Source organism: Anabrus simplex, chromosome 3 (assembly GCF_040414725.1).
Source record: "Anabrus simplex isolate iqAnaSimp1 chromosome 3, ASM4041472v1, whole genome shotgun sequence".
NCBI lineage: Eukaryota > Metazoa > Arthropoda > Insecta > Orthoptera > Tettigoniidae > Anabrus > Anabrus simplex.
In genome coordinates this window covers 328,377,219-328,401,149 of record NC_090267.1, presented here as the reverse complement: position 1 = coordinate 328,401,149, position 23,931 = coordinate 328,377,219, and the positions used below count along the sequence as shown (strand labels likewise).

Genomic DNA, 23,931 nt, shown 5'->3' with positions numbered 1-23,931 from the left:
TGTGATAATATAGAATCTGATGATGTTCTTTCAAGAACAAAATATGTCATTCTATTTTAATTAAGTTGTTTCTTTTTCAGGTGTAATACTATTACCATATGTTTTCTCTTTCAGGTAGTTTATACATTTATTTGCTCAAGGTTAATTTCGGCAGAATGAATGGGTCAATAAACTTTTTTTAAATTTTTTTTTTTACAGATTCAGGAAATGAATCACAGTACAGATCTTGATTCAGTTTGAGGTGTAATGAGAATATAGCATCTCTTGTCTACTGAGCTAATTTCAAAGAGTTTTGAGGTACAAATAATTCCAAAAATTCATCGTAATTCAACCTCTAATAAAAATAACTCTAGAGTGTTTCTTATAATACCGAGCCTGTTACATCAATTTACTCAATAGCTGTTCTGAAGGAGATCTGGAGTTAAAAAATTTGTTACTGGTTTTTTTCACGCACAGACCAAGCAGATTTGTATTTAAAATAACTGTTGTTGTTGCTGTTGTTCCTATGGCTTCTTGGAAATTAATCCACTTTGTTTCTGGTATTCCAGTGAAGTCCAACTAAATTGCTCTCAATGGAAAACAGGGTTGAATCCAATGCAGTGTAGGATACGATCACCATCTGTAGTTTAGCTTTGAATATGACATACAGGAAAGCTCCTGACTGACAGATTCTGATACGAGCAAGAAGCGCTGCAAGATGGTCACGTCCAGTACATAGCCTGAAAGTCACCACAGCTTCCTTCCAAGGTCTCTCTTTGTTTCTTTTCCACAATCCTTGAATATTTGCCCATTTTTTCTCTTTTGCCTTTCCTATTGCTATTTTCACGCTTTTCAGATTTGCCGAGATATGAGACTTTTGGCAGAGTACATATCCAGTTGACCCATGGGATCTTCAGTGCCTTTCTCAGCTAACTCAACTGCAGATTCATTACCCTGGACTCCTACATGGACTGAGATCCAATTGAGCACTATAGTTTTCTGGAGAGATGTGAAGTATTTCAGAGATTATTTAATACTCTGAAATTGTGATGTTGGTGATCTGTTGGAAGATCCTGTCTAGATGGCTGGCTGAGAGTCTACCAGAAGTATAGCCTTCTGGAAAATAAATTTTTTGCAGATAAATACTTGCTCTTCTAGTGACAAGTGACACACCTCAACATTAATCTCACACTGATAAGTGATTTCAACAGAAAGCAGTGCTCTCAGGGCCATTGGATGCATCCAGCAGTGGGCTAGTGCAAATGTTAGGTAACCACATGAACATTATAACTCTCTCACTATTAGGCTACATACCAGGAGATGAACATTGTATAAAATATAGATTTTGCATTTATAAAGCAAGCTATAATAGGCCAATTCCAGGTATCGCATGTTTACATTTGTACATTTCTTTTTAATATATATATGACACTTTTTTTAAAATGTTATTTGTTTGGGGCGTCGACACATGAGGATCTTTGGCCCCTACTGGCACCATACTGTATGAACCTGCGTGTAATTGGAATGGCAGTAGTGTGGAATGTTGTGTGTGAGGAAAGGAAGATTAAGGATGTCATAAAAACCCAGCCCCCAGGCCAGGGATATTAACCATTACAATTAAAAAACCCTGACCCGGCCGGAAATCAAACCTGGGGCCGCCGAATGACAGGCGGACGCCATGCCCCCTACACCACGGGGCCAGACTATATGAAACTTACCATCCAAACAAATTGAGATTTATACATAGCGTCTAGATGATACTTAAGAACCTCCACAAATTTCATTGTAGTAAACCTGATGTATGCGATTTTATAAAATTTTAAGTGTAGCAATCGGTGATTACATGGAACGGACTTTTTAACTTTACATACCTTTACGTTTTTTCTAAATACTGCATATTGTGGTAACTTTTATTGGTAATGTCAAGATATTGTTTACAAGAAGGACAAAGGTACATTTTGCAAAAAAAAAAAAAAAAAAATGTGTAAGTTGCGTAATGCCTGTGTAATATAGTTAAAGATGATCGTCGCGTGTTTAATTGACAGCGTCGTGGGATTACACATACGAATCAGTGCTATGGCGACATGGCATGAGGGGCTAATAAATCTTAAACTCTGCATCAGATACGATCACTGAATTATAAAATGTATATTTAATATCGCAGTAAGTAATAATAAAGAATGGGTGTGATGGTGCAGCGGTCAAGCTGCATGGAACCATCAAGACGGACTGGGTTTGAGTTCCGATTAATGCATGTGTAATTTTCGAGGTGAAAGTCACGCCCCTGGTTCAAATTTCATGTAAAATATGAGGTCCTGTGGCTTATGATACTGGGATTATCGGTCACATAAAACTACAAGCTTCATTCCTCCTAACAATAAAGTATATAACTGCAATACTGATACTGACATGTGGCCTATTTAATAAAGTGCTTTTATGAATTGTCACATTTATTTAACATTAATAACAGTGAATGTAAAATGAACTAAAATATTTTTATTTTTTTTAACTGAGCATTCAACGCTTAAGTAGCCTACAGTTTGAATGAAAGCTTGGTCAGAAAAAAATATTAAAATGAAAAGCAATTTTTGTTCATTCTACTTCTGGTATAGACTCATCAAAATACTGTTTCCCACTAGTAAAACGAGTCACCAGTATTTTTCTTTCGATTTCACTTGCATTTAAAAAGCACTCGTCTTTTGTCAGTGGTTCACAAAACAGTTCAGCTTCATCGTTGCACTCGCAAAAATTGGTTACAAAATAAATATCACCATTACTTTCAGTTATGGTACAAACAAAATATTTTGAATGTTTTTCTCTGCTGTATTTTCCAAGTATGAAGTCACCCACTTCAAAAGCTGTATCACGGGGTGGATTTTTGTCATCTGCTTCGATCTTGTAGTGTGGATGTAGAGAGTGTGTGGTAGTAGTTTCAGAGTAATATTTTCTTGCCTGAACTATATATTTTTTGAATGGCTCCACATAATGAATATCATGTGTTCCTAGTAGTGTGTAGAAATGTACTTTGGTCGAAGTCCACAATAAGATTGCGTGATGTGGGTTTTTTTGTTTAAAAACTTAGAATGCGTCTTGCATTGTGACGCACATGAATCGTTTCTGTTTTTTTATATTTTTTTGTCCAGAACTGTCCTTTACGGAGATAAAATCTCTTCCTCGAGGAGATGGCCAACTGATATCATTCAGATTGAGAAATTTAAGAACTTATTAATTTGGAGGTGAAGAGTTCCTGCACATGCCGGAGGTAGATGAACTTACACAAAATTTTACACTCAGCACAGAAACAACTTCCCGTTTCTTCCGCGGACTCACTGATAAAGCGTGCTCCAAACGCTTCACAGCTTTCCCCAATGTTTGTTTGCACTTATAATCAGACATTGGCGTACTCGGCTCACAATCGATGTTGATGGTTGTGTAGTTGGACTTGTAGAACAGGAAGTAACTGTTGTTAAGCCCTGAAGTTATTTCTGAGCTCTGTGTTTCTTCACCAATTCTCGTGCCTATTGGTGGCGTACACGTAACTGGTCAGGTGACATCTTTCTTTTTGCGATACCGTTTACAACGTTCCTTGTGAGTAAGAGGCATTATTAAATATCACCTCAATGTGGACACCGATTGCTATTCTAAACGATGTGCTTTACAAGTGAGTGTGACGCAGAAAATGAATCCTGTGGGCAGCGTGTTGCGGCAGTGGGAAACTTCCCGTTGCCTGCTCGCAAGAACGCCGTAAACACACGATGCATTTTACTATCAGCTTCGTATGAATCCATTTGAAATTTTAAACAAATGATATAGCAGATTGAAAGGGTGTGCAGTATTGGCTTTGCATACTAAGTTTTATTCAGATTGAGCCACACACTTTTCGTCTACAGAAATTTTTATATATTTTTCGTCGCGTGTTTACATAGCCTGCAGCAATTAATTTGTCGCTTTATTACACCTTATATAAACTGTCAATAATGTAAATAATTACTTTACTGCGAAGAGAAAGAGCATTAGAACTGACATTTACTATAATTATTTTCATAACTTTCCATTATAATAAACAGGAATAAAGGTTCAATTAAGCACACAATTAAAAATTGAAAGACATCAATAAATTAATACATATCATAAAATTAATAAAATATCATAAAAACAAATTATTGAGTTTTATTTTAAACTTTACTTTTTCCTACTTGGGTGGACTATTCTCTGGAATCAGCCAATAGGAACAGAATATTTTCATGAACTGTAAGGAAAGGATAGATCACCATAAAACTCACAAGTTTAGCTATGTAATTTTCTACAACTACAGCACTGACATTACCTGAGGAAATATCGAACATCCACGTTTGTTGCCAACATACCAAATGAGATCACCAACACGTGCTTCACATTTATTGACACATAAACTCGAGCTCACACCTGTCATCTGAAGACTAAAACCTCCTGGAAGCAGAAGATTAAAATTTTAGACAGCACATAAATTTCCTACTTTTCTTTCTTTATTTTTTTTTACAAGGGTTGGTACTTTAATAGTGGCAACACTTTTGTATATACACCACGAATAAGTCGTTAGGTAACCTATTTCAAAGTATATGGACTCTCCCATCCAGCACTCTGCATATGTGCCCTTCTGTGATGAGAACTATCATCTGTGAGCTGGCAGTCTAAAGGCGAGTAGCCATGATGTTCTTGAAAGAGTGTCAAGGAGCTTTCCTATACCATATCATTAAGCTGGATGAGACATGGGTCCAACTGTATGAACCAAAAATGAAAATACCAAATCAAATGAGTGGTGTCATTACAGAACCCCATGTAAATCACCAGTTTGCAAGACAATCTCTGTCAATGTACAAGTAATGTTGATTCTAGTGATGGATTGTGATGGTATTATTGCATATTATAAACTTCATTTTAGGTCCATATTGACAGAGTATTACTTGAAAATTGTATGATAGATACCTTGAGGTACCACCTATTCAATACAACTTATGATCTTATAGATTACATATACCTTATTTTCTTTATATTAAAAACACTGGACGTTGCATCTCGTATTTGAGACATCTTCGGCCATTAAAAATTATGAAGTTTAAAATGCAACAATATTGAGAATATTCCTATTATACATTTAAAATTTCAATCTTCTTTACAAAGATTTTCTTCATTCAGGAGAGGAAAGTCCTTCTCATTTATTAATCATCATCATCATCATCATCATCATCATCAGCAGCAGCAGCATGTCAGGTAAGGTGGTGCTGAATGAGCCTTTGCCATCATTGACTGTCCAGAAATGTCTTCTCTCTCACCACTGACTGCCAGTTCCCTCCTCTCCTCTCAGTTGGTGTAGTCATCTCTTCGTAAATCTTTCTACTGGCCTTCTTCCTTCAACCGTTCTTTCTAGGCATGCATGAAGTGTTCTTGTGCCACACATTCGCTTTACATGTCCATACCATGTTATCCTTGAAGTCCTTAACTTCTCTTCCATCGAGTCCATTTCCAGTTCCATTCTGATGTCATTGTTCCTTACATGTTCCTTGCGGTTTTATGGATAGTTCGTACGTACTTCATTTTGCATAACCATATATACATTATAATTTAAAACAATTAATAAACACACTTAGTTCTTCTGTTGGAAACAGGACTAGAGTTTATGTAAAATTGAGATTGTGTTTGTAAACGACTCTTCAATATATACCGATTATAAAAACTGTTGTTGTTTTGCTGTAGGCCTTCTGTCAAACTGTATGGAAGAAGGGACTTCTCAAGTGTATTGTACACCAACACAGACCTACTATACCATTTCAAAAATCTCAGTAGTTATACACTGTTCAGATTTATTTAAAAGTCTAGAGGAGGAAGAAAAAGAAAGATTTAGAAACCTGAAGTAGTATGCGTTGGCCTGTTAATTTGAGAAAAAGAACTAGATCCACCCCTCTCTTCCTCTCCCCCGCTCACCACCTTAAGTGATTCGCCCAGACTTGTTGGCTGCTGCTGTTCTTCTCGTATTATATTTGTGTTTCTCGTTGCGCGGCAGAACCTGACAAGGAGGTGAAGGATAGGGAATAGAGGGGTGAGGGGAAGAAATCTTACTAGTGGGAGGGAAGATTTGTTTACTAGTTGCAGGGTTAGTTTATTAATCCGTAATAAATCTAAGATGTGTGGTATTTGACTGTACAGCGGATTTTTATATTCCAGCACGTCATTTAAATTCTTGTTCTTATTAAAGAACTGATCCATCCCAATGGGAATGTTTGCATATTCACTCAATAAACTGCCCTCATTAACTTCCTTAAGGATGGCTAAATCCTGGCTAATAGTGGTATAAAGATCCCCAGTTTCATCCCTATGTATACTCATAAAAGAGAACTTCCGGTATCTATTGGCATTGACATACTCCATATACCCAGTCATAAAGCTCCGCCCCATTTGCCCAATGTAAGCTTGTAAATACCTGAACCTGAAAAATCGTTCCATATTATAACTGATACTGTAGTGATTAAAAAACATTCTTCAATTGTTATTATTATTTATTGAAAAAAGAAGTGAAAATCGCATTTCTAAACAGATTTGTTATCTGAAAAATCCCAGGATTATTAAAAGTAGCAAATTTTAAATTTTTACATTTTCTGGAACCAATTTTGAAATTTCTCCTTGCTAGTTGTTCCTATGATTCTATTAATGGTACTGATATTAAAACCATTAAATTTAGCCATCTTTTTTATGAACTGTAACTCTTTATTCTGTTCTAAATTTGACAGCGTTAAATTAAACTGTGGAAGGCCGCCCATTTTTGGGCACTGGGGTGTAAAGAACTACTTATAATAGTAATAGGAGGAAACATTGACTTTCTGTAAATTCTATAAACAAAATTATTATGCTCCCATGTAACAGTAACATCTAAGAAATAGAGAGAGTTATCTATCTCACCTTCCACTGGAAATATTATGTTCTGGTCTAAGGAATTCAGAACTCAGAAACTGGAGGATATTAGAACTGCTGTTCAGCTGTCTATCTAATTAACAAACTTTAGAATGCTAAAGATGGTCAAGATATTGTTGTTGTAACGTATGGCTTTATTGGGAAGAAACTCCAATACAAAATTGATATCTCTAAACAACAGTAATATACAAATAACATTAATAACATACAGATGTATTAGGGAACAGAGATTTGTTTCATCTTTTTCCTGGCTGTCCAGTACAGGGCTGGTAAATTTCCATGGTTTTGTTGGGTTGGGCTGAGTCCTGTGCACTGAAGTAGGTGTTTCGAGTCCACCACTGATCCGGTAATTTTGCAGTATGTACACTTTTCTGTCGGGTATATTTTTATTCTAATAATAATGTTATTGGCTTTACGTCCCACTACTCTTTTACGGTTTTCGGAGATGCCGAAGTGCCGGAATTTAGTCCCGCAGGAGTTTTCTTACGTGCCAGTAAATATACCGACATGAAGCTGACATATTTCAGCACCTTCAAATACCACCAAACTGAGCCAGGATCGAACCTACCAAGTTTGGGTCAGAAGGCCAGCACCTCAACTGTCTGAGCCACTCAGCCTGGCTATTTTGATTCTAGCTAGATGTGCAGCTAAGCAGTCATGTCCTGTTTCCTGTTATTATGATATCTGCCTACTGCTTTCCTCGGCTTGCTTTTTATTTTGTCCCACAGGTCATTTATTTTTTCCATTTCTTCACTGTAGTAAGTTGGGTAGTTTATTTCTTCCATTTTTCAAGTTTTTTATTTGTGATTATCTTCTTGATTGAGTTAACTGCCAGAGGTTTGGTTTTCATGTAGGTACTAGTGCCTTTTTTTTTGGCTAGTTTTTCTGTCAGTTCAATGGCTTCTACTCCTACATGTGCAGGGACCAATTGTAAAGTGATGTTTCTCTTTGAAGTTTTTAATTTAGTTAGTAGATGTTTAATGTCATGAATTCTTGATGAACGGGGTTTAGTATTTGAGGATACTGCTTGTATGGCAGCTAGTGAATCTGTGAGTAGGACTGCTTTTTCAAATGAATTGACTCTATAAATTAGATTTACTGAACTCACAAAAACACACACATGAGATGCTGTCAAATGTGTACACTGTTTTATTTACAAATTATATACACATTATACACACACATTAATGAACCACCATCTTGAACTGATTTCAAGAAGAAGAAGAAGAAGACTGCCACATCAGCATGTCAACCAACTACCAACACAACAAATTCACAACATGAGTTCACATACTTAAAAAGACTAACGAGTCTAACTCACAACTCAACTCAACAACCCAATACTGTCTCTATATACCTTGCCTGGCCAGGCTTCTACAAAAGTATGGCACAACATGCTTTCTCACATCTTCTCGAATCTCCAATAACCTATATACAAATGGATAGAACATTCTTTAAAACTCAAGTGACAAAGGTGCGTTGTTCTAGAATATTACCCTGTGTTGCACAACATTACATTGGATTTATACATCATATTTACAGGTAACAATAAATTATATACTATTAATAATGTGTTCTTACATTAAACAAAGTTGTATTAATATACATACAGCAGAAGTATCATGACATAACCTCACATGTTTCGTTACACAAGACAGATCATACAACACACAAATAATAAATAATTTGACTGATATTTATAACAAATAAATTCTGTAGGGTACTGACAACCTGGCATACATAGTTATGTAGATGATAATAATAATAATAATAATAATAATAATAATAATAATAATAATAATAATAATAATAATAATGAAGATGATGATGATGCTGATGCTGATGCTGCTGCTGCTGATGATGATGATGATAATAATAATAATAATAATAATAATAATAATAATAATAATAATAATAATAATAATAATAATAATAATAATAATAATAATAATAATTGTACCGGGAGGTACACCTCTACTCCGCTCATTCAAAATCAGCACCTTAAGAAATTCCTCCATCGAACAAAAGTGGAAACTGATACAACATGAACTTAGAACTTTAATCAGAAGATGTCACTACTGAAATATTAAGTAATTTTGTTACTGTGTAGTTTCCTAAACTGATTGAATTTCTTCTTGTTTTATTCTGCTATATATCAAGAAGTTTGGACATTTTTCCACAGATGACGCTACCAAAAAACTCTGATCATGCACTCTGGTGCAAGGTGAAAGAACTTATAACTTAAAGAAGTTTTGTATTTCTAGGTTGTCCATAACTGACTATGTTCATTTATTTTTGGGTTGGCAACACTTCTTTTTCTTTCTGCCAGTTTTGAATCTAGCCAATCAGGAATTTCTGTAATTAATTTTCAACCTATCACAGGCTTCTTGTTCAATTCTGAGTGTAACTTTGAGATTAACCAATTAAATTGAGAGGGTGTGGCTGGTTTAGTCTTGAATTCTCTCGAACCTTCCCTGAGGGTATATAACTTGCGGCTTTTCGTGTTTCCTTGCCAATTGATCGTTGTCTTTCTTAGTGTGTGTGTTAAGGCAGGAGGTGGGATGCCTCTTTCGTCAGCAGCCAGAACATCTATAAGGTAATGGCCACATAAAATTCAGTCTTTCTTGCTGTCTCCACTACTTTATCTGAGGGGAAGGTCCGAATCTTTAACTATGTAACCTACTTTTCAAAAATGTAACTTTTCTTTCGACTAATGTAAAAACTTCATAATATCTTTAATTGTAAATCGGGGATAGAGAGCAAGTTACCCTCTCAAGCTCCCCTTCATCTTGGATTGAGGTGTCTGCAATTTTGCAACTTCTTTTTTTTTTTCTGTAATGTATTACAGTTATTTCCATGCGCGCTACCTCAAGTAGCTTGGGATTAGCCCCTGTTTCATCGGTCGAGAGCCCTGTAGGTTTTAATTTTTTATTATCTGGGAGCGCAGTGTACGCCTCCATTCAGTTTGTGTTCGGACCATTTATTTAACCTGTTCTTTTTCGCAAAGGCCCTGTAGGTTGGGTACTAGATATCCCTGTGTAAAAACCAATTCAAATTGTAAATTGTGGCTTGAGAGGCCAGAGATTGTAAATTTTGATGTAATGTTGGCTTGAGTGGGCAGTAAGAAACTGAGAGCCCCTTAGCTCTTTTTCAAAGTTTTGTAAGAGTAACGAGTGCCTCTGGAAGGCTAGATATTGCATTTTGGGAGCAAGTTCTCTTGAATTGGGATTTCTGCCCTTGACTAAATGAATCCTGGTTTGGAATTAAAGTTGTAAACTGGATCCCGTATCTGTGGAGTTGTAAAACTAGGGGCTTGAAGCCCAGAATCTGTAAAATTCACTAATCTTTTCCTAGTCTGGTTTCAAATTTGCTTTTGTACCTGACATGGTATTATGTTCACTAAGTAAAATTTTGTTAAGTTGTTGTTTATTTGAAGAAATATAACCTTCAGTTCAAGTTTTAAATAAATTTTGATATTTTAGATAGACCCATTCACACCGGCACCTTCTTTTACCTCTTTCTGCTCCACGGGTATTCCGTAATAATAATAATAATAATAATAATAATAATAATAATAATAATAATAATCCTCAGAAAGTAGAAGACTTTTGGGAACTGCTTGAAGAAAATACTAGCAAGATCCCTAAACATCACGTTAAAATCTTATTAGGGGAGTTCAATGCACAGGTTGGCAGAGAGAAGAAATACAGATCAATCGTAGGACTTCATCCTGCACATCGGCGGACTAATAAGAATGGAGAACGTCTAATAAGCTTTTGTACATCATTCATGCTGAGACTCATGTCCACGCACTTGATGAGACCTTTACATAAAAAGAAAACTTGGAGATCACCTAACCCATTGCTAGGGGAATTCCAGATTGATTATGTTGCTATTTCCGTAGAGAATATGCTTGAGATTCAGAATGTTAAAGTACAGAAGGGAGTTGTCGATTCAGATCACTACCTTACGCAAATCAAGGTTAGGTTCCAACCAAACAGATCCAGACCTTAAGGCAGCCGATTTCCAAGAGTGGATCCGGACTGCCTGAGGAAGAACGCTGACGTTTTCGTACATGACATACACGATCAAGATCCTAAAGTATGGCCAGATATTCGCAACACATTACAGTCATCAGCAATGAAATTCGGACAGCCACCCAGAAAACGTAAACACAGATGGTGGAACACAACCTGTGATGAAGCTATCAATGACAGAATCAAAGCATGGAATCAATGGAATGGACATAGAACAGTCGACAGATGGCAGAATTTCCTTAAAACTCAAAAACTGACCTATAAAACGTGCATACGAGAAAAACAGACTCGCAGAGATAGAACAGGATTTCCAGAAAAACAACACTCGGAGTTTCTACAGGACATTTCATGAGGACTTATCAGGGTACAAACCACCACCACTAAGTTTTCGTCGACCTAACGGATCACTAGAGACAAACAGTAAAGAGAACAGCAAGATACTGGCTGACTATTTCCAAAATCTACTGAACTGCGATCCACCAATTGAAAGACTACAGTTTGAAAACCCTCCACCAAACCCAGACTCACAGCTCCCAACAACTCAAGAAATAAAAGAGATAATCAAATCGCTCAAAAGTAATAAAGCCCCTGGGAACGATGGCATAACTGCAGAAATGTTGAAAATAGGAGGAGATGACCTCATCAGAAGAATTCATACGCTCCTAACAGAAATATGGGAGACCATGATGATTCCGAAGGACTGGAAGAATGCCATTATCCATCCGTTACATAAGAAAGGCGATCGAGCGGACCCCAACAACTACAGAGGCATATCCCTTTTACCAGTTATATACAAGGTTCTATCTAAAGCGCTATTAAACAGAGTAGAACAACAAACAGATCATTTGAATGGTGAATACCAAGCAGGCTTCAGAAAAAGTAGATCGTGTTCTGAGCAAATTTGGAGTCTGAAGACGATATTAAGGATACGCCGCAGTACCACCACATTTGCCACCTTTGTAGACTTTAAGAAGGCGTATGACTCTATCGACAGACAAACTGTTGTAGACATCCTAGGAGAGCTCAGTGTGGACAAGAAGACCACAGAATTAATCCGCCAGACTCTCACAAACACAACATCTCAAGTGAAGTTTCTAGGTGAACTATCAGAGCCTTTTGAAGTGCATACAGGAGTTCGACAAGGAGATGGCCTCTCCCCAATCCTTTTTAACTTAGTGTTAGACAAAGTCATCAGGGAATGGGGAAAAGAAATCGAAGGTATAAACATTGGTACTCGGGGGCAAAGAATTAACGTGAAGTGCCTAGCTTTTGCTGATGATCTAGCTATCTTTACCAAGACTAGTGAAGAAACCAGGTATGCCATAAGAGAAGTTGCATGAGATAGCATCAAAGACAGGCCTCCAAATATCGTATGAGAAGACTCACATCATGGCTAATGGACACCAGAATATCCAAAGATCCCCACTACAGACAAATTATGGAATAATCACACAGGTCCCTTCCTTCAAATATCTAGGAGAAATCATTGTACCATCCGGATTGGACAGGAAAGCTAATTTAGAAAGAGCCACCAAACTCCTGAAAGCGTGCCGAATAACATGGAACCACTACAATAAAAGAGTGATGTCACGAAATGCAAAACTTCGGCATTACAAGACTGTTGTTCTTCCGGAAGCCTTGTATGCCTCAGAAATCCCATCTCTAGGAGGCCACTCTAAAATTGATGAAATTGAAAAACAAGAATGAAAAATTCTGAGGAAAATATATGGCCCCATTCATGTAAATGGTATATGGATCGAAAGGAAAACTGTAGATTTGTACAATACCGTACGCAATTGAAATTCTATGGCCACATCTGTAGAATGGACGACACTACATATGTAAAAAGATTGCTTGGTATAATTAATTCAAAGAAGGTCAAAATAAGCTGGTTTGAGGAAATAAAGCAGGACTTAAAAGAAATGAACATCACAGAAGATGTCATCAGGGATCGCAAGGCTTTTGGGAATCTGGTTGCAAAGCACACGTTCACGGAAAAGGCTAAAAGAACCACAGGGAAACAATGGACGGAAGAACACAAGAAACAGCATAGCGAGTTCATGAAGAGATTTTGGGAGGAGAAGAAGAAAGGAAAACCATCATCAAGCTAACAAGTTCCAACGCGCTCTGTAAACGGGCATAACGAAGAAAGAAGAAAGAATAATAATAATAATAATAATAATAGATGAACAAGAATTCATCAAGAATTCATGACATTAAAAACATGCACTAACAAAATTAAAAACTTTAAAGAGAAACATCACTTTACAATTGGTCCCTGCACATGTACAAGGACTGTACAATCCATAAATTTGCATTTTGACTCTGTTGATAGAGAAATCTTAGATAAAACCATTTGTGAGTTTGGAATTAAAACCAAATTGGCAAACCTGATCCGCGAAACCCTTACAGGTACAGTCTCAAAAGTTAAATTTAAGGGTGAGATATCACAACCTTTTAAAATGAAAACAGGTATCAGACAAGGTGATGGCTTATCTCCACCCCTTTTCAACTGTATCTTTGAAAAAGTTGTGAGAATTTGGAATGAAAACTGAAGCACCATAATATATTACCACTTATGCTGGAAAGAAAGAACAAAGGTGTTACAATAAATTGCCTAGTGTTTGCAGATGATTTTTCCACATTCTCTGAAAGCTTGACTAATGCAGCAATACAAGTAAATCATCTGGAAGAGACAGCCAACATGGCAGGCTTAAGAATTTGGCAGAGAAAACAAAAATTAATGACGAATATAAAAAATGCTCCAAAACTGCTAGGAACAGAGTTGGTTCAATCGAAAGGGTAAAGCAATTCAAATATTTGGGGGAAACAATCCAAGAAAATAGTTTGGAAAAATCTGCTATAGAGGCAAGGATACACAAAATGGAAAGAGCATATGGTATAACAAAAAATACATACAACAAAAAAATGTTTATCTAAAAATCTTAAAATAAAGCACTACAACACAGTTGTGAAACCAGAGCTTATATGCCAGTGAATGCTTAGTACTCAATTATAAACTTGAAAGATGGAAGTACTAGAAAGAAGAATTATAAGAAAAATATTAGGCCCTCTAAAAACTACAGAATTTTGGAAATTGAGAAGTAATTACGAAATTTATTAGAACATAGAAAACATATCTATAACAGTAAGGAAGAGGAGACTGCTATTTTTTGAACATATTTACAGAATGGATGACAGTACTGTAGACTAACCAAAAAGATCTTCACGTATCTTTGGAAGAAAAAGTCAACCACCACCTGGACTTGGGAAGAAACAGCATCAAAGAAGAAGTAATGGAAAGAGAAATTTTCAGGAAGAAACTTTAAAGATGGAAGGATTCCAAGGGAGGGAGGCAAAGAAAACTGGCACAAAGTGGTCTGAAGAAAGAAAAAAGAAACATAGTGAAACAATAAAGGAATATTGGAAAAAAAGGAACAACAACAACAAAGGATGAAGAATTGAAATTGGAATGTGGTCCCTAGTAGGCCCTAACGCAAGAAGAAGAATATACGTAAACAACTTCATAGCTACACCTCAAAAGAAATAATAATAATAATAATAATAATAATAATAATAATAATAATAATAATAATAATAATAATAATAATAATTACTAATCAAACTCTATATTTTTCACTATTTACCCATGGGTTTAGAGAATTGTTTCCAAGTTCTACTAATCCATTACACTTGCATCAGATTTTGTAAGGCAAGATAGATGGCTTATGTTTCTCCATCGAAGTTATGATATCTGCCAACTGGAGCATATTGTGAGATTACTTGGCAGAAAACTTCACCGCATGCTCCTCTGTCATCTATTTGCAAGCCGTCTGTGAACACCCTTAAGCACTGATTTTGAGGATATTCTTCGTTTAGCATACTAAGTGCTGAGCTTCTCAGCATTACTGGAATGCCATCTCTCTTTTTTCTTTTCCTTTCCTTTCTTCTTCTTTTGAGATTATCTGGGAGAGATACATTGGTTTGTACTGAGGTGTAGTCCAATGGGCTTATTGGTTCAGGGATGGTTTCAATTTTGGATGGTATACTTGGTGCTTTCAAAATATTTTTAATAGCAGTTATAGGTGTTTCTTGGGTTTTTAGTAGTTTATTCTGGGTATCAACTTTGCTTTTTGGAATGCTTCCATTTTAACTAAGTTGCTGCAGCTTGTTTTTGTATTTCTCTTTGTACTGGTGGGTTATTTGTATATAGCTGTAGTGCTGCAATTGGTGTTGTTTTAACTGCTCCTGATATTAATCTTAAGGCATTTGATTATATTATTTCCAGTTGTTCTAGACATGTTTTATTTCCTGTGACTATTATCCCACTTCTATATTTAATAATAGGTTTCACATGTGATGTTGAGTATCTCTTGTGTACATCCCCATTTAGTGCCTGCTAGTCTCTTCATCAGGTTAATCTGTTTATTCACTTTTTTTTTTTTTTGTGGATATTTTCCTTACTTCGTTTTTCCAATTTAATTTCTTGTCCAGTGTCACACTTAGATATTTAGTGCTGTTGCTCTTTTCTAGATGGTCATCTTCCAGTTTGCGTTTGAACTTGGTGTTTTCATGTTTAAGTGTGAAGAACTGATATACAGTTTTTGTCTTGCTGACAATCATATTGATCTTAGTGGTCCATGAGATAAGTTCCTCCAAAGCTGCATTCATTGTTTGTTCTAGCCTTTCCTGTTCATTGCTTTTGTTACTGGCTGACATCCAGATAATGACTTCATCAACGAACATGTTGACCTTAATACGTTAACATTTTTCAACTTATTCGGTAGGTCATTGATATAAATGTTGAAAACTATGGTGCTAGATCTCTCTCCTTGTGGTAAACCTATTTTAGACTGTTTGCAACATGATTCCATGTCTTCCCATCTTGTTTTGATCCATCTCTGATTTAGGAATCTTTCAAACCAATTCAGCATGCTTCTTACTCCATATTTTTTTAACTTGCTGATGAGTTTTGATCTCCAGACGGTATATTAGGCTCCTTTAAAGTCTATGAAGACTGAATGTACTCTTCTGGTCGTTGAAGCCTTGTTTCACATCTTGGACAAGTTTTGTTTCTGATTTGAGGTTGACATGTTTGTTCTGAATCCTGCTTGTTCTTCAACAAGGTATTTTTGTTTCTCCAAATACCAATTTAGACGTGTTGATACCTTTTTTTTTTTCTATTGGTTTTACGTCGCACCGACACAGATAGGTCTTACGGCGACGATGGAATAGAAAAGGGCTAGGAGTGGGAAGGAAGCATCCGTGGCCTTAATTAAGGTACAGCCCCAGCATTTGCCTTGTGTGAAAATGGAAAACCACGGAAAACCATCTTCAGGGCTGCCGACAGTGGGGCTTGAACCCACTATCTCCCAGATGCAAGCTCACAGCTGCGCGCCCCTAACCGCGCGGCCAACTTGCCCGGTGATATCATTTTTACACACATTTTTTAGAGTACTGAAGTTAGGGTTATGGGTCAATATGACTCCATTTCGTTTTCATCTTACCCAAATTTTAAAATTGGGATGATAGTGTCTTTAGTCCAGTCTATTGATAGAGGTAAACCATTGAGCCAAATGACATTGTACATTTTTAGGAGTGTTTTGCAAGCACTGGGGCCAATATTTTTTATGAATTCTGGGAAGATTTTGTCATCTCCAGGTTGTTTTTTGTTTTGTATATTACGAATTGCTTCATCCATTTCTTCCTTGGAGAACTCTCGTGTAAACACCTCTTCTAGATGTGTGCTTCCAAATGTGTTTTCTGTTTCTTTTTTTTTTTTTTAAGTTTCCTTTCTTCTTTTTTTTTTTTCAACTTCCTATTTATCTTATATTGGTTTAAGTAGAATGTATTAAACTTATTGGCAATTTTCTTCTTATCAGTGATAACATTGGCATTTATTTTAATAGTGCGGCTGTATTTTTCTGGGTACTTATTGTTTAATGAACTGAGTAATTTGTGTGCTATGGGTCCATCTTTTCTGTAGTCTATTATGTTAATAAATTTATCACATGTTGTTTTCTTGGCTCCGCTGATTTTTCTTTTCAATATTGCGTTTTCTCGTCTCCACTCGACGACACTGTGTAATTTTTGTTCACTGCTTTTTCCTTGAGCATTTTCAGCAATTTCTCTTGCTTTGTCACCCTTGTTTTTTTATTCAGTTAGTTCAGCATTCCAAAAGGGTTCATATCTATATAGTTTTCCTCTCGGTATAGTTCCTTTTGCACTAAACTTGGACACAGCTTGGTGTGGAAAGTCTTGATTGGTTATGTCTTGCATTCTTCTTTCCACTGTTTCTTTATATTTGTTCCAGTTGGCTTCCTTACAGTTCCAAAAAATCTTTCCTTTAGGTTTCCTTCCCTTCATCTCTAGTTTCATGGTGATAACTAACATTCATTGTCCGCTTTCTGGGTCGCAGATTAAGTCTCTTTTGAAATGATCCGCAATGTTGGTTAATGCGAAAGCTAAATCTGGGTTGGTCGAGTTTCCTGTGTAGTGCATGAAGGTTTTTGGCTGATTCTGTTCGTATAGTAGGAATTAGCTGTTGCTATTCAAATGCATTTTCATAACTGTATCCACAATATTGGGATGCTACATTGATTTCTCCTACTATGATAGAGTTTTTATGAGGTTGGAGTATATCAAAATTGAGATTATTGTTGTTTGGAGGGCTGTACAATCTATAAATTTGTATTTTGGTGTTGTTTACCCACACTGTTATCTCTACTATTTCACTGGTGTCTGTGTCATCTTTTTGACTAAGTTTGCTGTGAGGTCATTTTTTGACAGTTACAAGGATTCCACTTGCAATTTGTCTGCCTTTGTGTACGCCGTATGCTTTGTATCCATTGGTTTGGTAATATGTGATGTATTCTTCAGTGATATCAGCTTCGTTCCCTATTAATATGTCTATGTTTACATCTATTAGTGTCTTGTTGAGTTCAGTCATTTTGGGATTCGAAAGGCCTCCTGCATTCCATTCGAGGATTTTTAGTGTTTTCGTTTCATCTTGGTGAGAGCAGCTTGTAAATGTAAAAGGAAGGCTTATCAGAAATGGTTCCAAACAAGGGCCGAGGCAGACAGCGATTTGTACATAGACGAAAGAAATAGAGCAAAAAAATAGTTGTTGAATCCAAAAAGAAATTGTGGGAAGATTTTGGTAATAACCTGGAAAGGCTAGGTCAAGCAGCAGGGAAACCTTTCTGGACAGTAATAAAGAATCTTACGAAGGGAGGAAAAAAGGAAATGAACAGTGTTTTGAGTAATTCAGGTGAACTCATAATAGATCCCAGGGAATCACTGGAGAGGTGGAGGGAATATTTTGTACATCTTCTCAATGTAAAAGGAAATCACCCTGGTGGTGTTGTGAACAGTCAAGCTCATGGGGAGGAGGAAAATGATGGTGAAATTACACTTGAGGAAGTGGAAAGGATGGTAAATAAACTCCATTGTCATAAAGCAGCAGGAATAGATGAAATTAGACCTGAAATGGTGAAGTATAGTGGGAAGGCAGGGATGAAATGGCTTCATAGAGTAGTAAGATTAGCATGGAGTGTTGGTAAGGTACCTTCAGATTGGACAAAGGCAGTAATTGCACCTATGTATAAGCAAGGGAATAGGAAGGATTGCAACAACTATTGAGGTATCTCAATGATTAGTATACCAGGCAAAGTATTCACTGGCATCTTGGAAGGGAGGGTGCGATCAGTCGTTGAGAGGAAGTTGGATGAAAAGCAGTGTGGTTTCAGACCACAGAGAGGCTGTCAGGATCAGATTTTCAGTATGTACCAGGTAATTGAAAAATGCTACGAGAGGAATAGGCAGTTGTGTTTATGTTTCGTAGATCTAGAGAAAGCATATGACAGGGTACCAAGGGAAAATATGTTCGCTATACTGGGGGAATATGGAATTAAATGTAGATTATTAAAATCAATCGAAGGCATTTATGTTGACAATTGGGCTTCAGTGAGAATTGATGGTAGAATGAGTTCTTGGTTCAGGGTACTTACAGGGGTTAGACAAGGCTGTAATCTTTCACCTTTGCTGTTCATAGTTTACATGGATCATCTACTGAAAGGTATAAAATGGCAGGGAGGGATTCAGTTAGGTGGAAATGTAGTAAGCAGTCTGGCCTATGCTGACGACTTGGTCTTAATGGCAGATTGTGCCGAAAACCTGCAGTCTAATATCTTGGAACTTGAAAAAAGGTGCAATGAGAGCGGTATGAAAATTAGCCTCTCGAAGACTAAACTGATTCACAATTAAGTATTTATTTTCCACCTAGTCGATACAATGATTGCTTAAGGCAATTTTTAATGGTCAAAAGTGGTACATGTTTCGTATATTATCAACATCTTCAGCCACATAACACTGTTTAGATGAAAAATGTATAAAATTGACAAAGTAATGCTTTAGAGGAAGTGTCCTTAAAATTGATGTCAGTACGTAAGAAATTCAACAGAATTGAATGTCAGATTGGTGATACAAAGCTAGAAAAGGTCGATAATTTCAAGTATTTAGGTTGTGTGTTTTCCCAGGATAGTAATATAGTAAGTGAGATTGAATCAAGATGTCGTAAAGCTAATGCAGTGAGCTCGCAGTTGCGATCAACAGTATTCTGTAAGAAGGAAATCAGCTCCCAGACGAAACTATCTTTACATCAGTCTGTTTTCAGACCAACTTTGCTTTACGGGAGCGAAAGCTGGATATCTTTTTCATAAGTTAGAAGTAACAGACATGAAAGTAGCAAGAATGATTGCTGGTACAAACAGGTGGGAACAATGGCACGAGCGTACTCAGAATGAGGTTATAAAGGCTAATTTAGGAATGAACTCAATGGATGAAGCTGTATGCATAAACCGGCTTCGGTAGTGGGGTCATGTGAGGTGAATGGAGGAGGACAGGTTACCTGGGAGAATAATGGACTCTGTTATGGAGGGTGAGAGAAGTAGAGGTAGACCAAGACGACGATGGTTAGACTCAGTTTCTAAAGATTTAAAGGTAAGAGGTATAGAACTAAATGAGGCCACAACACTAGTTGCAAATCGAGGATTGTGGCGACGTTTAGTAAATTCTCAGAGGCTTGCAAACTGAACGCTGAAAGGCATAACAGTCTATAATGATAATGTATGTATGTCTTTTCATCCTTTTTCACTTGATGGGTTGATTTTGCCTTGAAAAAGGCAGTTGGTTTTCATCGTTGAGATACCGTTGCCACGCTGTCACTCATTTTGAACCACCCGTGGGACACGTGTAGCTTAAGGAGTGTTACGGACGTGAGTAACTTTATCCCCCTCGTCAAGATATATATTGTCAAAAAGGGCGTCCGATGGGTGCTCCAGCTTCAGTGGTGATGGTGGTGGTGATGATTTTTGTTTTAAGAGGAAGTACAACTAAGCAACCATCCTCTATTAACACTAATCAGAGAGGGAAAAAAATGGAAGGGATCCGACACTTCAAAGAATGAAGGTATTGGCCAAAGAAGACAAGGGCCACGAAGGGGGTGAAAATGAAAGACTCTGCAGGCCTCAAGTACTCTAATACCGCTGGGGTTGGAAAAGAACAAGAATTGACCAAGGGAGGTCAGATAGGATAGATGAAAATGAGGAGCCTGGCACAAGTAAGTGGAAGCAATGCCGGGACTCAGCTACGGGCCCTGTGGTCGCCAACCCACGCTCCAAAGTTCAGAGTCCCTGGGGCCGCTTTCAGTCACCTCTTAAGATAGGCAGGGTATACTGTGGATGTTATTCTACTGCCCCCACCCATAGGGGGTCTCCAGCTTCGGGTATTTTAGCTAGTCAAGATATATATTAGCTAAAGTATCCTAAGCTCGAGCCCCCATCGGAAGCCTGTTTTGACAATAAATTTTATGAATAAAAGTAAATAAATTATATTAAAAACAAAATGAAGTACTTTTATGAATATCTGATATTTTTGAAATGGTATACTAGGTCCGTATTGGTTTACAACACACCTTGAGATATCCCATCTTCCGTACAGTTTGAAATAAGGCTACAACAAAAAAACAACAGTTTGTATAATCAATAAATATTGAAGAATTGTTGACAAAAATAAGCCCAATTTTACATAAACTTTAGTTTTGTTTCCAACAGAACAACTAAGTGTGTTTCTTAAATGTTTTAGATTATAATGTATATATACAGTTAACATTGTGTTTTTAAAGGTATTAAAAAATGTGAAGGACTTTTCTCTACAGGATGAACAACAATTTAACAAAAAAGATTGATTTTTAAAATGTATAATAGGAATATTCTCAACGGCCAGTCTTATCGCATTTTAATCTTAATGATATTTTACAACTGAAGATATCTCAAACATGAGATGAAACGTCTGTGTTTTTAATACAAAAAAAAAAGTACATTGATCTATAAGATTGTAAGTTGTATTGAATACGTGGAACCTCAAGGTATCTGTCATACAATTTTCAAGTAATTGAAAGAACCAGTGAAACTTTCTGCAGACTCCTTCCACCATTCTGCAGGACAATACTCAGGCGCATGTGGTGTAATCAGTAGCTGAGTTATATGCTCAATGGGGCTGGGAAGTGTTTACAAGAACAACATGAATTTTCTAACTATACAACTACTTCAACTATTTTAACTATCTAGGTTTTACACAACAATGCTAATTTTTGTACTAATGTAGAGCTCAAATTGAAAGGGGTTTTTTTTTTTTTTTTTTTTTTTTTTTTTTACAAATGGCTTTACATCGCACTGACACGGATAGGTCTTATGGCAATGACGGGATAGACCTAGGAGTGGGAAGGAAGCGGCCGTTGCCTTAATTAACATACAGCCCCAGCATTTGCCTGGTGTGAAATGAGGAAAACACGGAAAACCATCTTCAGGGCTGCTGACAGTGGGGTTCAAACCCGCTATCTCCTGGATGCAAGCTCACAGCTGCACGACCCTAAACACATGGCCAACTTACCTGGCTAAACTGAAAGTATACTTAAGTACAATAGTAAAGTAAGTTTGTGTCCTCATTGCAAGGTGTTGCAGCACTTTTCAGGCAAGTACCCTTTGAACTATATACAAGCCTTCCTGCCATTCTTAAATCTCTTAATTCTCTGGCAGTACCGGGAACCAAACCTGGGCCACCGAGCATGGCATCTAACAGTGCTAACCATTACACTACGGAGGTGGACAGTACAATAGTACAGCAGCATACTGCCAAGTATTTTGGTCAAATTATAAGGCCAGATGGCCTTGAAAGTAGTTAGTTGAGAAACAATCTGATAAGGTACGCTTTTCAGGAAGAAAAAAACAGAAGAATACCAGCTTTAGCTGAAGAGACAGATGAATTAAAATGTTGATCGACTGCATATTATTTGGGAAAACAAATTATAAACTAATGGATGATACAACCATAACCGAAACATTTTCTAGTGGTATTGGCAGAGCAGTGATAGCAAAGCTGAAAATAGGTAGGACTGCACAATCACAGGACAGAGAAAGGGGAATAAGAGTATGGAAATTGAAAGATAAACAGGTAAAAATAAAAGGCAAGTGAGGGGGAAAAAAATAGGAAACAATTTAAGAGCACGTTTATTGGCAGAGCAGAAAGAGTACAATGTTGAATGTTAAGCAAGGTAGGATAGAGATGATGATGATGATGATGATGATGATGATGATACTAGAACGGAAAGGTCAGGCAGACAAATTGAACTGCCTCTAAACCAAAATTGTGGACATACTGAAGGTTGAGAAGAGAAGGATACTGGGACCAGTAAAGAAAAAAAGAAAAAAAAGGGGGGGGGGGGTTGAATACAGGAGAGACAACCAGAAACTCTGTAATTACGTGGAAAATATCACAACTATGGCCAGGATGAGGCATCTGATCTTCTACAGACATATCTTGGGGATGAAACCAACCAAACAGACCAACTAGTTTTTCATATAGTGAGAAAACATAAATATTAGGACACTGTGGCTAACAAAAGTGGTTAAGACCTGAAAGAACTGCAAATAACAGCAAGCAACATCAAAGACCGATCACCTTTCAGAAGAATTCTGAGACTAAAGATGTTTCAGGAAAAACCACCCTATAAGAAGGCAGGTGCACTCTGTATGAAAAAGAGAAAGGAGCAACATAGCCAGAGAATGCACAAGTACTGGGCAGTCATCACGACCTGCCCCCAATAAAAACGCTGAATACCATGGTTGTTAATAGGCCTATTCGAAACAAGAACACTACCAGAACAAAGAATTTTTGATCTTCTCACGATTTGGAAAATATCACTCCATGGGCAACTGTAGTGAAGGATGATTTGGCCAGTCTCTCTGAAATACTGGTTCAAGAAAGAAGTAAGTTCCAGACCTGGGTACATGGGTTAATGAATCTTCTAGAAAGAGAGAAGAGAATCTGGTGCAAAGTGGTCGAAATAGTGAACAACTGCCTGTGGTCAAGAAAAGGCTGGTGGCTTATGTACTTGTAGCTAATAGCTAGCTATTATTACTATTAATCTCCTTCCTTTTCTTCAGCGATTGCCCTTCCTGGTGGTGGGGTCCACTATATGGATTCATTGTCTCCATTTAGTTCTGTCCAGGCCACGTCAGGGTGGAGAATGATACTCTTGAGATTTTTGTGAAGAGTATTGACCCATTGCTGTTTTGATTGTCCTTTTGGTCTCCTGCTGACAATTTCTAACATGTAACCCGTCTTTGTGATAGTGTTGGCCCCTGTCCTTAGTGCACATCCAAACCATGGTAGATGACTCTCACGCATTTTGTCTTGAATCAGTGCAATGCAAAATCTCTCCTTGATGGGTTCATTGGAGATGCGATCCAGTTTATTGATGCCAGCTGTCACGCAGGCTCCTTCAATTTGATTCAGCTCTCTTTGACTGTAGTATTCAGTGGCAATGTTATTCGTGCAACAACATCGGCCTCTTTTTCCTTGAAGTGATTCTCTGTGGTCCTGTATGAAGTGCATGTTCAGAATTTGGCGA

The 23,931-nt window shown here is 37.1% G+C and overlaps 1 protein-coding gene across 1 annotated transcript in view; it reads right to left on the bottom strand.

Moving 5' to 3' along the window:
- Window positions 1-23,931, bottom strand: part of Hcs (holocarboxylase synthetase-like protein) — a 307,518-nt gene that overhangs the window by 270,297 nt on the left and 13,290 nt on the right. Inside the window, exon 3 of the mRNA XM_068226846.1 lies at window positions 4,307-4,428. Within this exon, the coding sequence (XP_068082947.1) occupies window positions 4,307-4,428 (122 nt within the window). The remainder of the gene's footprint in view (window positions 1-4,306; window positions 4,429-23,931) is intronic.